The sequence below is a fragment of the Procambarus clarkii genome, chromosome 24 (assembly GCF_040958095.1).
Source record: "Procambarus clarkii isolate CNS0578487 chromosome 24, FALCON_Pclarkii_2.0, whole genome shotgun sequence".
In the NCBI taxonomy this organism is placed as follows: Eukaryota; Metazoa; Arthropoda; class Malacostraca; order Decapoda; family Cambaridae; genus Procambarus; species Procambarus clarkii.
In genome coordinates this window covers 24519628-24535432 of record NC_091173.1, presented here as the reverse complement: position 1 = coordinate 24535432, position 15805 = coordinate 24519628, and the positions used below count along the sequence as shown (strand labels likewise).

At 41.0% G+C, this 15805-nt stretch overlaps 1 protein-coding gene across 1 annotated transcript in view; it reads right to left on the bottom strand.

Annotated features, from left to right (window-relative positions):
• Nucleotides 1-8200: 8200 nt before the first annotated feature.
• LOC138368222 (sacsin-like) overlaps nucleotides 8201-15805 on the bottom strand; it is a 214582-nt gene continuing 206977 nt past the window's right edge. The window contains exon 6 of the mRNA XM_069330755.1: nucleotides 8201-9641. Within this exon, the coding sequence (XP_069186856.1) occupies nucleotides 9348-9641 (294 nt within the window). The 3' untranslated portion in view covers nucleotides 8201-9347. The remainder of the gene's footprint in view (nucleotides 9642-15805) is intronic.

Here is a 15805-nt window from a genome sequence, read left to right as displayed (position 1 = left end):
CAACATACGGGTACTGCAACAGACGGGTACTGCAACAAACAAGTACTGCAACGGAAGGGTATATCAACAGACGGGTACTGCAACAGACGGGTACTGAAATAGACAAGTATTGCTACAGACGGGTACTGCAACAAACGAGTACTGCAACGGAAGGGTACTTCAATAGATGGGTACTACAACAGACGAGTATTGCAACAGATGGTTACTTCAATAGACGAGTACTGCAACAGACGGGTACTGCATCAGACGGGAACTGCAACAGACGAGTACTGCAACGGACAGGTACTGCAACAGACGAGTACGAAAACAGTAAGGTACTTCAACAGACGAGTACTGCAACAGACAGGTACTGCAACAAACGAGTACTTCAACAGTCGTGTATTGCAACACTCGAGTACTACAACAAACGGATACTGCAACATACGGGTAATGCAATAGACAGGTACTGCCACAGACGAGTATTGCAACAGACGGGTACTGCAACAGATGGTTACTTCAACAGACGAATACCGCAAATGACGGGTACCAGAACAGACAAGTACTGCAGCAGACTGGTATTTCAACAGAGGATTACTTCAAGAGACTAGTTTTTCAACAGACGAGTACTCCAATAGACGGGTAATGCAACAGACAGGTTCTGCAACATACGGGTACTGGAACAGACTTGTACTGCAACTGACGGGTACTGCAACAAACGAGTACTGCAACAGAAGTGTACTTCAACAGAAGGTTACTGCATCAGACGGGTTCTTCAACAAACAGTTACTTCAACAGACAGGTAATGCAACAGATAGGTACTGCAACAGACAGATACAGCAACAGAACTGTACTGCAACAGACCTGTATTGCAACAGGTAGGTTCTTCAACTGACAGGTTCTGTAACAGACGGGTACTGCAACAGATGGTTACTGCAACAGACGAGTACAGCAACAGAAACTTACTGCAACAGTCGGGTACTGCATCAGACGGGTACTGCAAGAGACGAGTACTACAGCAGACAGGTAATTCAACAGACGAGTACTACAACAGACGGGTACTTCAAAAGACGAGTATTGCAACAGACGGGTACTGCAACAGACGAGTACTGCAACAGACGGGTAATTCAACAGACGGGTACTGCAACAAACGAGTATTGCAACAGACGGGTACTTCAACAGAAGGGTACTACAACAGACTGGTTCTTCAACATACGAGTACTGCAACATACTGGTGCTGCAACAGACGGATTATGAACAGTTAAAGACTAGTTAATACATTAGTTTTTAACATCATGTCTCTGAGAGCTGCTTGTAATGCCGCGTCTAAGATAAGTATTAAGCTGTGCTTCAAGTGCTTAGTGTTGATATTCTCACTTTCTGACTTTTACAGTCATAATCAACATGTTTCTCTCCATTTTAAAGGGGTTTTGGTTGTAAATGGGATTGTTTTTGCTACTTCCAAAGAAGCAGTTCACTGATAATGAGCAACTGTCGACAGGTGTGTGCTTCAGTTGACTTTAGGCTGTGTTCCTTTATGTATAGGGAAGATGACTATAGGCTGTGTTCCTTTATGTATAGGGAAGATGACTGTAGGCTGTGTTCCTTTATGTATAGGGAAGATGACTATAGTCTGTGTTCCTTTATGTATAGGGAAGATGACTGTAGGCTGTGTTCCTTTATGTATAGGGAAGATGACTATAGTCTGTGTTCTTCATGTATAGGGAAGATGACTATAGTCTGTGTTCCTTCATGTATAGGGAAGATGACTGTAAGCTGTGTTCCTTCATGTATAGGGAAGATGACTATAGTCTGTGTTCCTTCATGTATAGGGAAGATGACTATAGTCTGTGTTCCTTCATGTATAGGGAAGATGACTATAGTCTGTGTTCCTTCATGTATAGGGAAGATGACTATAGGCTGTGTTCCTTCATGTATAGGGAAGATGACTATAGTCTGTGTTCCTTCATGTATAGGGAAGATGACTATAGTCTGTGTTCCTTCATGTATAGGGAAGATGACTGTGTTCCTTCATGTATAGGGAAGATGACTATAGTCTGTGTTCCTTCATGTATAGGGAAGATGACTATAGGCTGTGTTCTTCATGTGTAGGGAAGATGACTGTAAGCTGTGTTCTTCATGTATAGGGAAGAAGGATGTAACTTCCCTTTCCTTGTTCACAACTTGTAATTTGTCCTTTCTGGCCTCTCGGTCACGGCCCTCCATGTGGTCAGAAGCTATATTGAAACCTTTGGTCAACTCTCCAACCCAAGAACTTAAGGGTTAGAGAAATAAGTTACAATGTTAAGATAATGGGATGAAGTGTCCCAATATTTTGTCCGTGCAACACACAGCGACTCACAGCATGATATTTATTGTCATTCTCAGAAAGTGGAGTGTGGATGGCCACACCTATGGGTTATACAGCTTTATGAAGTTAAGATTTATAAAATAAAGCATTTTGATATAAAGGTTAATGAAAAAGCTTTATGAAACAAAAGTAGAAGACTTTTCTTGAATATATTTATTCATTAATAAATCTCAAGACATCTTGAAGGGTTATGTCATTTTTATAACCAAAATTTATATATATTGCAATCACATATAATTTAGTGATATATCTGCAATTCAGAGGCAGATGATAATTTTAACTCAACAAATTACGTCACATTTAAATATATTCTGTTATCATTACACAGTACTCATAAATAAAGCTATAATAATAAAATAAAATTGTGAGCATCCCAAATTGTATTTATTTTATATTTTTTACCAATTATTTCAATGAGTAATAACATAAATCCAGTAAAAATAAAGTTGATATTATTTTACTATTGGCGAGGCAAGTGGCCACACGTGAAAATATATATATATTTTGACTAAATAATGTTTTTTTTTTTATCACACATTAACAATGTTTACATTTCGTATTAGCTTTAAGAAAAATAACCTCATCTTTCAATGTCAAAAAAGTACATAACTCGACAAAATAAAATACTGTAAATTGTGTAGAAAAATGATACAAATCATATATGACTTGGGAGCAATGACTATAAAGTTGTTCTTTAACATGAAATACCTCTACTGTACTTTTGTGTCTTGAAATTGTCAAGATATAAATACTATAAATGACACGAAGAATATACTAAGAAGCACCAAAGATGCATTAATAAATATGACTGACATATGCAGCTTTTGACAAAAATTAATTTTCAAACGGTCCTTACTTTTTACCTATTATGGTCTTTTTCACTGATAACTATAGTACTGCTACTTCTCCAACACTACCAAATGTTACTGTGAACATTGCTACTTCCCCCACACTACCAAATGTTACTGTGAACGTTGCTACTTCTCCCACACTACCAAATGTTACTGTGAACGTTGCTACTTCTCCCACACTACCAAATGTTACTGTGGGCGTTGCTACTTCACCCACACTACCAAATGTTACTGTGAACGTTGCTACTTCTCCCACACTACTGAATGTTACTGTGGGCGTTGCTACTTCTCCCACACTACCAAATGTTACTGTGAACGTTGCTACTTCTCCCACACTACTGAATGTTACTGTGGGCGTTGCTACTTCACCCACACTACCAAATGTTACTGTGAACGTTGCTACTTCTCCCACACTACCAAATGTTACCGTGAACGTTGCTACTTCTCCCACACTACCAAATGTTACTGTGAACGTTGCTACTTCTCCCACACTAGCAGATAATGTTGACATTCCACAGGGTAGTATAAGAGGCCCCTTCATCTTTCTCATATACATCAATGACCAACCAACTGCCATATAACACCTTAAGCCAGTTCTATTGCTGATGACATAACCATCATTGTCTATATTGCTAACCAACTTATTCGCACACACTGAAAACTGAACTAAAAACCCTCATTTATGGCTAACAGCTAACAAACTCATCCTTAACATTTAAAATCTTACTGCATATTATTTGGAAACAAGACAACTAATCAAATTGAACTGAGAAAAATTCCTTGGTGATTACAACCACAACAAACTGAACTTATATTGCCATATATAAAATAAAATTAAAGTATCTAAAACTAATGCCACACTAAATTCTATACTATGTACCTAGCACTACCTTGATTACGATATATTTTTCACTAATATGTCCATATCTCATTTTCGATATCTACGCCTCGGAATCCACAATTCAAAATTACATCATCATACAAATCATAAATTTAATAAACTCCAATCCAAGACAGCTTGCGGCATAGTTATTAAAATCTTTGATAATGATAATTATATAAATGACCTTAAACACGTTCTATATCTTTGAAACTCTGAAGTGCAGAGCTCTTGGACACCATACAAGAAAGGTATATATTTGCATTGCAGAAATATCATTCAAATTAATGTCTTAAATTGTTGAAAAATCTTCCAAATGATTTCACTGAAATGCTTAATTACTATTATCTAATTTAAAAGTGAAAGAAACAAATAGCTAATTAACACCATGAAGCCAAATTCTCACAGTTTTCTTCTTCCTAATTAATATTTTATTCGCTGTTTTGTGAATATTATGTACCGTATCTCTACTGCTATTTTATTTATCTCCAAAGCTATAGAATGTAAAATAATGTATTTGCCTTTCATTATTAAGTATCATTTAAGTATTATCCAATTCATTTAAAACTCAATTCAATTATTAATTTAAATTATCCCCCATATGCTAGGCTTAATTAATGTTTTTTTTAAATAAACAAATACTGTATCTTCTTAGTAAACAGTGTAATCTAACCCTTCTTGCAACATAAATACAATATTTTAGCTATTGATACTTATAATATATATTTTGTAAGGGAAACTCTTTACACATAATAAAACATCACATCCAGCATAATGTGGATTGCAAAGTTTACCATAAGCAAGTAAGTCAAAGCTTTGGTCTAAATTATTATATAATTGTACATTAACAGTTCAGCAACCAAATATTGTTAACACAGATTAAGCCTAACATGGATCAATTACTTTGTTCCCGGCAAAAATCAGATATATCCACAATTAAAGCAAAAATTATTTCTTCATATCAAAATACAAAATATATGGAAAAACAGAATCAAGCCAAAATAAAATCCTTACATCCTCATATATATAGATTTTCATATTACAGAGCAACATAACATGAACCTAAACGTCATTGTTCCAAATATCCTCTATATCTGTAAGAAATTGTGAATATTAATACTGTACCAATTAACAAAACTGCCTTTCGGCATCAATCTATGCTTTACAATGTGGCACAACCTATCCTCCAAAAACTATAGAACCTATAATAATTATTGACTGAATGTACAAAATATTACTTAGTACTAAAAAAATCAATATTTTCAAATTGTACCTATGTTTTGAGACACATATTTATACTCTTTTATATACACATTTATTATACCCAGATATATACACATTTATGATACCCATATACACACACACACACACACACACACACACACACACACACACACACATATATATATATATATATATATATATATATATATATATATATATATATATATATATATATATATATATATATATATATATATATATTTTTATATATATTTTTATAAATACATCTTCAGAAGGAATTCCTTCTGAAGATGTATTTAATATACGAAAGTACTTAAGGAAATTCCTGTTTCATTTTCCTCCGTGGTCTGACATTGTCACATTCTTAATCACGTGTTTATTTTCATGATATACACACATATATATATGTATATATATATATATATATATATATATATATATATATATATATATATATATATATATATATATATATATATATATATATCGGTTGCACAACCAGGTGGCGCTGCCACCCACAGGGAAGCAGCCAAATCCCGTAAGTATAGAGAACTGGATCATCACTACAATTTTGTCCCCATTGCTTCTGAGACGCTCGGCGCCTGGGGTAAAAGTGCTACCAGTTTTTTGAAGGAACTGGGTTCTAGGCTCATTGAAACAACAAGGGACCCGAGAGCTGCAAGCTTTCTTTTCCAGCGCCTCAGTGTGGCGATACAGAGGGGAAATGCGCACTGCATCCAGGGTTCCTGCCCGCCATCTGAGGAGCTGGAGGAACTCGACAACCTATGACAACCATCTTTGTAACCTATATGTAACTCCTTTTTTGTAACAAAGTTCAAATAAAGTAAATATATATGTGTACATACAAAAGAATGGGGGTGGTAGGAGAAGATAATATTAGTGTTCAGTGAGAAACCACAAGGTCTCCTCTGAATACTTTTTATTTTCTTCTCCGAGGCTATGGGTCCCCACATTGGCACCAGAGGTGGTACCCTCACAAACTTTAAAAAAAAAAAAAAAAAAAAAAAAAAATATATATATATATATATATATATATATATATATATATATATATATATATATATATATATATATATATATATATATATATATATATGTCGTACCTAGTAGCCAGAACGCACTTCTCAGCCTACTATGCATGGCACGATTTGCCTAATAAGCCAAGTTTTCATGAATTAATTCTTTTTCGACTACCTAACCTACCTAACCTAACCTAACCTAACTTTTTCGGCTGCCTAACCGAACCTAACCTATAAAGATACGTTAGGTTAGGTTAGGTAGGGTTGGTTAGGTTTGGTCATATATCTACGTTAATTTTAACTCCAATAAAAAAAATTGACCTCATACATAACGAAATGGGAAGCTTTATCATTTCATAAGAAAAAAATTAGAGAAAATATATTAATTCAGGAAAACTTGGCTTATTTGGCAAATCGGGCCTTGCATAGTAGGCCGAGAAGTGCCTTCTGGCTACTAGGTACGATATATATATATATATATATATATATATATATATATATATATATATATATATATATATATATATATATATATATTAGTGTATTTGGGTAGCAGTCTTTCCTGTAGACATATATTATTAAATATGACCGGAAAAGTAAGATTAATAATTCTAACATGAATTTTCTCAATATTTCTTATGTTTCTTCTCACTGTCGATGGTAATTGAAAAATCAGTTCTCAAAAATTCATTTTTATTTCTAGTCTGACGCGACACTTGAACGCGTTTCGTAATAACTTATTACATTTCCAAAGACTTTAGTTTAGTCTTTCGAGACACAAAAGAAGGTCACCACCAAGGACACCTTACAAGTAGAACTTATCGCAAAAGCAGGAAAGATTCGAGGCAACTACAGAAGCATCATACTGTCCCCCGAGCTCAAAGCGGCAGCTAAGAGCCTTCGTGAGAACAAGGAGATAGTCGTCAGGAGAGGTGACAAGTCGCCAATATACGTCATTCTTAAAAAAGACGAATATCTGGCGAAAATGAACCTCATACTCTCTGACCAAACTAAATTCCAAAGGGTAACGAAGGACACTACAGCCGAATTGAAAGCACAGGTCAACAAACTGATCGAAACTGTGAATGCCAAGAAATCCGGACTCCACCTGCCAAAGATTATTGGGGAATACAAACCTGGATACGCGTATGAAAATGTCAAGACACACAAGCCTGGAAACCCACTTCGGCCAATCATCAGCCAGATACCCACACCTACGTACAGACTGGTGAAGCTACTCAACGGCTTGCTGACCCCTTATGTCTCTTGCGCCTTCAGCCTGAAGTCTCCAAAGGAATTTATTGACTTACTGCGGGGAACACGGGCCACAGGGATAAGAGCCTCGATGGACATAGAATCACTGTTTACCAACGTACCTGTGGATGAAACAATCGGGATGATAGCGGACAGAGTGTATCGTGATCCGGCCTGTACTCCTCTTGACATACCAGAAAACGTTCTAAGGAAACTACTCCAAGCTTGTACTAAAGAGGCACCCTTCTTGAGCCCTGATGGGCACATGTATAAGCAAGTAGATGGGGTCGCCATAGGGTTCTCCAAGTATAGTACCGGTAGATTTGATATTGGTCTGTAATTGTTAGCTGTCTCGCCTCCTTTATGAACTGGCGTTACTCTTGTTTGTTTAAGGATGTCAGGAAACGTATGACACTCTAGAGATTTGTTGAACAGCAGAGCTATGGGTGGCGCAAGGGCATGGGAGGCGCTCTTGTGTACCATGGATGGTATTTCACTAATGTTCCCAGCTTTGGTTTTTAGTGAGTGAATGATGGGCACAACATCTGTAGGGCTGACTGGTGAAAGATGTGAAAGATAAGTGGTAATATGTGTCTGGGTCTCTGGGATTTTTCCCAGAGACCCAGACATTGCAAGGTTAGCACTAGTTGATGAAAAGACGCTATTGAATTCAGTTGCTGTTTCTATGTCTGTCAGCTGTATAACCATCTTTGAAGAGTTTTATCTGCTTGTTATATGAATGTTGTTTAGATCCCAGAATGTTAAAGACGGCTTTCCATGAACTTTTCATGTTTCCTTTTGATTCTTTGAATCTGCTCTCATAAAAGAAAAGTTAAGCCCTTAATATACTGGAAAGCATTGATAAGTATCTTTTAAATATTTCTTATATAACTAGGCTAATTGTTTTTTTTATATTCATGTTTCTTATAAATAGTATTAAGTATGCCACTTGTGACCCAGGGGTTGTTTAATCTTTAGCCAGTTACTTGCTTGGTGAGGAGACGACAGTGAGTGTTATAGAGGCTTAGAGTTTTGGAGAGAAAGATATTGGCTAATTAATTTATATCATGTATATTACTAAACTCAGATTCCCAGTTTAGTTTGTGAAGTGCTTTTTGATTATTGCTGCTTTGCTGTGTAGTCTGAAAGTAGGTTTCTGGGTATCCGAAGGTGTAATGTCCATGTTTGCTGTGAGGAAGGTAGGATAGTGATCGGTTGTTCTGTCAGTGATTATACCAGAGACAAGGGGGGGGGGGCTGTTATATTAGTGCATATGTTGTCCAAGGTTGAAGCAGATGTGTGAGTAATTCGTGAGGCCTTGGTGATCAAGGGAATTAGCATATAGGTGTTCAAGCCATTTAGAAGGTAGTCGACTTGGAGGATTTTTATTTTGTTGACAGAGGTCAATGTTGAAGTCACCTTTTAGGATGACGTGATTTATGTTGAGTTTGTTGCTTATGATAAAATTCCTTAGATTATCTGAGAATGCAGTTGTATTAGTAATGGAAAATCTATAAACAGCTCCAATAGATATAAAAGGATTTAATGAATTTGATTGGGAATTGAGCAAAGATATATTGACAGTAGTCGTCTCTATCCCTAATGACACTGGTGTAAGTGAAGTTATCTTGTTAATAGATAGGTGTTCCATATTCATTTTGTATCAGGCCTGTAGTTGTGAATGGCTTTATAACCGTCTAAGTTGTAAAGCTGGGTATAGCTGGGTATTACTAACTTACAAAACGAGGTCTTAGTAAAATCATTAATTCTTCTGTCTTTGCCAACATGTAGTAGGCATCATCAGTTGTGTAGTTGTCACAGGGACATCCTTGGACAGAAGGGTAGCGCATGTTTATATAGTGACCCACTTTGGCTTCTAAGGCAGAGGCAATCGCTAAAGAATCCCTTAACTTTAGTCTTAGTGTTATATCAGTAAGGGAATGACGTGCTCTTCCTCTCTGGAATGTTGCTGCTAAGTCTCGGTCCTCTAGATATAAGGCCGCCTTCAAAATTTTCTCTGCTGCCTGAAACAAAAAAAAAAATAATTAAGTTCAAATTTACCAAAAAAAAAAAAAAACATTGAAATAATTCTTAAAAAATTCCATAACTCAATGATAATTATTTCCTTATTCTTCTCCACCTTCATGTTTGATGAGGAGAAGAATGAGCACGAGAGTGTGAGGCAGCATAGGAACACAAGCTGAAGATAATAGGAATGATATCCAACCATATCTCAACACCACTACATTACACCACAGGAACCCATACACCACCACTACATTACACCACAGGAACCCATACACCACCACTACACCACAGGAACCCATACACCACCACTACATTACACCACAGGAACCCATACACCACCACTACATTACACCACAGGAACCCATACACCACCACTACATTACACCACAGGAACCCATACACCACCACTACATTACACCACAGGAACCCATACACCACCACTACATTACACCACAGGAACCCATACACCACCACTACATTACACCACAGGAACCCATACACCATCACTACATTACACCACAGGAACCCATACATCACCACTACACCACAGGAACCCTTACACCACCACTACATTACACCACAGGAACCCATACACCACCACTACACCACAGGAACCCATACACCACCGCTACATTACACCACAGGAACCCATACACCACCACTACATTACACCACAGGAACCCATACACCACCACTACACCACAGGAACCCATACACCACCGCTACATTACACCACAGGAACCCATACACCACCACTACATTACACCACAGGAACCCATACACCACCACTACATTACACCACAGGAACCCATACACCACCACTACACCACAGGAACCCATACACCACCGCTACATTACACCACAGGAACCCATACACCACCACTACACCACAGGAACCCATACACCACCGCTACATTACAACACAGGAACCCTTACACCACCACTACACCACAGGAACCCATACACCACCACTACATTACACCACAGGAACCCATACACCACCACTACATTACACCACAGGAACCCATACACCACCACTACATTACACCACAGGAACCCATACACCACCACTACACCACAGGAACCCATACACCACCACTACATTACACCACAGGAACCCATACACCACCACTACATTACACCACAGGAACCCATACACCACCACTACACCACAGGAACCCATACACCACCACTACACCACAGGAACCCATACACCACCGCTACATTACACCACAGAAACCCATACACCACCACGACACCACAGGAACCCATACACCACCACTACACCACAGGAACCCATACAGCACCACTACATTACACTACAGGAACCCATACAGGAACCCATACACCACCACTACATTACATCACAGGAACCCATACATCACCACTACATTACACCACAGGAACCCATACACCACCACTACATTACACCACAGGAACCCATACACCACCACTACATTACACCACAGGAACCCATACAACACCACTACATTACACCACAGAAACCCATACACCACCACTACATTACACCACAGGAACCCATACACCACCACTACATTACACCACAGAAACCCATACACCACCACTACACCACAGGAACCCATACACCACCACTACATTACACTACAGGAACCCTTACACCACCACTACAGACACCACAGGAACCCATTCACCACCACTACACCACAGGAACCCATACACCACCACTACAGACACCACAGGAACCCATACACCACCACTACAGACACCACAGGAACCCATACACCACCACTACTATACATAACAAGAACCCTTACACTAACACTACATTACACCACAGGAACCCATACACCTCTACTACATTACACCACAGGAACCCATATACCACCACTACATTACACCACAGGAACCCATACACCACCACTACATTACACCACAGGAACCCATACATCACCACTACATTACACCACAGGAACCCATACACCACCACTACATTACACCACAGGAACCCATATACCACCACCACATTACACCACAGGAACCCATACACCACCACTACATTACACCACAGGAACCCATACACCTCCACTACATTACACCACAGGAACCCATACACCACCACTACATTACACCACAGGAACCCATACACCACCACTACATTACACCACAGGAACCCATACAACACCACTACATTACACCACAGGAACCCATACAACACCACTACATTACACCACAGGAACCCATACATCACCACTACATTACACCACAGGAACCCATACACCACCACCACATTACACCACAGGAACCCATACACCACCACTACATTACACCACAGGAACCCATACACCTCCACTACATTACACCACAGGAACCCATACAACACCACTACATTACACCACAGGAACCCATACATCACCACTACATTACACCACAGGAACCCATACACCACCACTACATTACACCACAGGAACCCATACATCACCACTACATTACACCACAGGAACCCATACATCACCACTACATTACACCACAGGAACCCATACACCACCACTACATTACACCACAGGAACCCATACAACACCACTACAGACACCACAGGAACCCATACACCACCACTACATTACACCACAGGAACCCATACACCACCACTACAGACACCACAGGAACCCATACACTACCACCACATTACACCACAGGAACCCATACACCACCACCACATTACACCACAGGAACCCTTACACCACCACTACAGACACCACAGGAACCCATACACCACCACCACATTACACCACAGGAACCCATACATCACCACTACAGACACCACAGGAACCCATACATCACCACTACAGACACCACAGGAACCCATACACCACCACTACATTACACCACAGGAACCCATACACCACCACTACAGACACCACAGGAACCCATACACCACCACTACATTACACCACAGGAACCCATACACCACCACTACAGACACCACAGGAACCCATACACCACCACCACATTACACCACAGGAACCCATACACCACCACTACATTACACCACAGGAACCCATACACCACCACTACATTACACCACAGGAACCCATACATCACCACTACATTACACCACAGGAACCCATACACCACCACTACATTACACCACAGGAACCCATACATCACCACTACATTACACCACAGGAACCCATACATCACCACAACATTACACCACAGGAACCCATACACCACCACTACATTACACCACAGGAACCCATACATCACCACTACATTACACCACAGGAACCCATACACCACCACTACATTACACCACAGGAACCCATACATCACCACTACATTACACCACAGGAACCCATACATCACCACTACATTACACCACAGGAACCCATACACCACCACTACATTACACCACAGGAACCCATACAACACCACTACAGACACCACAGGAACCCATACACCACCACTACATTACACCACAGGAACCCATACACCACCACTACAGACACCACAGGAACCCATACACCACCACCACATTACACCACAGGAACCCATACACCACAACCACCACATTACACCACAGGAACCCTTACACCACCACTATAGACACCACAGGAACCCATACATCACCACCACATTACACCACAGGAACCCATACATAACCACTACAGACACCACAGGATCCCATACATCACCACTACAGACACCACAGGAACCCATACACCACCACTACATTACACCACAGGAACCCATACACCACCACTACAGACACCACAGGAACCCATACACCACCACTACATTACACCACAGGAACCCATACACCACCACTACATTACACCAGAGGAACCCATACACCACCACTACAGACACCACAGGAACCCATACACCACCACTACATTACACCACAGGAACCCATACACCACCACTACATTACACCACAGGAACCCATACACCACCACTACAGACACCACAGGAACCCATACACCACCACCACATTACACCACAGGAACCCATACACCACCACTACAGATACCACAGGAACCCATACACCACCACTACAGACACCACAGGAACCCATACACCACCACCACATTACACCACAGGAACCCATACACCACCACTACAGACACCACAGGAACCCATACACCACCACTACATTACACCACAGGAACCCATACACCACCACTACAATACACCACAGGAACCCATACACCACCACTACAGACATCACAGGAACCCATACACCACCACTACATTACACCACAGGAACCCATACACCACCACTACAGACACCACAGGAACCCATACACCACCACTACATTACACCACAGAAACCCATACACCACCACTACAGACACCACAGGAACCCATACACCACCACTACATTACACCACAGGAACCCATACACCACCACTACATTACGCCACAGGAACCCATACACCACCACTACAGACACCACAGGAACCCATACACCACCACTACATTACACCACAGGAACCCATACACCACCACTACATTACACCACAGGAACCCATACACCACCACTACATTACACCACAGGAACCCATACACAACCACTACAGACATCACAGGAACCCATACACCACCACTACATTACACCACAGGAACCCATACACCACCACTACAGACACCACAGGAACCCATACACCACCACTACAGACACCACAGGAACCCATACACCACCACTACAGACACCACAGGAACCCATACATCACCACTACATTACACCACAGGAACCCATACACCACCATTACAGACACCACAGGAACCCATACACCACCACTACAGACACCACAGGAACCCATACATCACCACTACAGACACCACAGGAACCCATACACCACCACTACAGACACCACAGGAACCCATACACCACCACTACATACACCACAGGAACCCATACATCACCACTACAGAAACCACAGGAACCCATACACCACCACTACAGACACCACAGGAACCCATACACCACCACTACAGACACCACAGGAACCCATACATCACCACAACATTACACCACAGGAACCCATACATCACCACTACATTACACCACAGGAACCCATTCACCACCACTACATTACACCACAGGAACCCATACATCACCACTACATTACACCACAGGAACCCATACATCACCACTACATTACACCACAGGAACCCATACACCACCACTACATAACACCACAGGAACCCATACAACACCACTACAGACACCACAGGAACCCATACACCACCACTACATTACACCACAGGAACCCATACACCACCACTACAGACACCACAGGAACCCATACACTACCACCACATTACACCACAGGAACCCATACACCACCACCACATTACACCACAGGAACCCTTACACCACCACTACAGACACCACAGGAACCCATACACCACCACCACATTACACCACAGGAACCCATACATCACCACTACAGACACCACAGGAACCCATACATCACCACTACAGACACCACAGGAACCCATACACCACCACTACATTACACCACAGGAACCCATACACCACCACTACAGACACCACAGGAACCCATACACCACCACTACATTACACCACAGGAACCCATACACCACCACTACAGACACCACAGGAACCCATACACCACCACCACATTACACCACAGGAACCCATACACCACCACTACATTACACCACAGGAACCCATACACCACCACTACATTACACCACAGGAACCCATACATCACCACTACATTACACCACAGGAACCCATACACCACCACTACATTACACCACAGGAACCCATACATCACCACTACATTACACCACAGGAACCCATACATCACCACAACATTACACCACAGGAACCCATACACCACCACTACATTACACCACAGGAACCCATACATCACCACTACATTACACCACAGGAACCCATACACCACCACTACATTACACCACAGGAACCCATACATCACCACTACATTACACCACAGGAACCCATACATCACCACTACATTACACCACAGGAACCCATACACCACCACTACATTACACCACAGGAACCCATACAACACCACTACAGACACCACAGGAACCCATACACCACCACTACATTACACCACAGGAACCCATACACCACCACTACAGACACCACAGGAACCCATACACCACCACCACATTA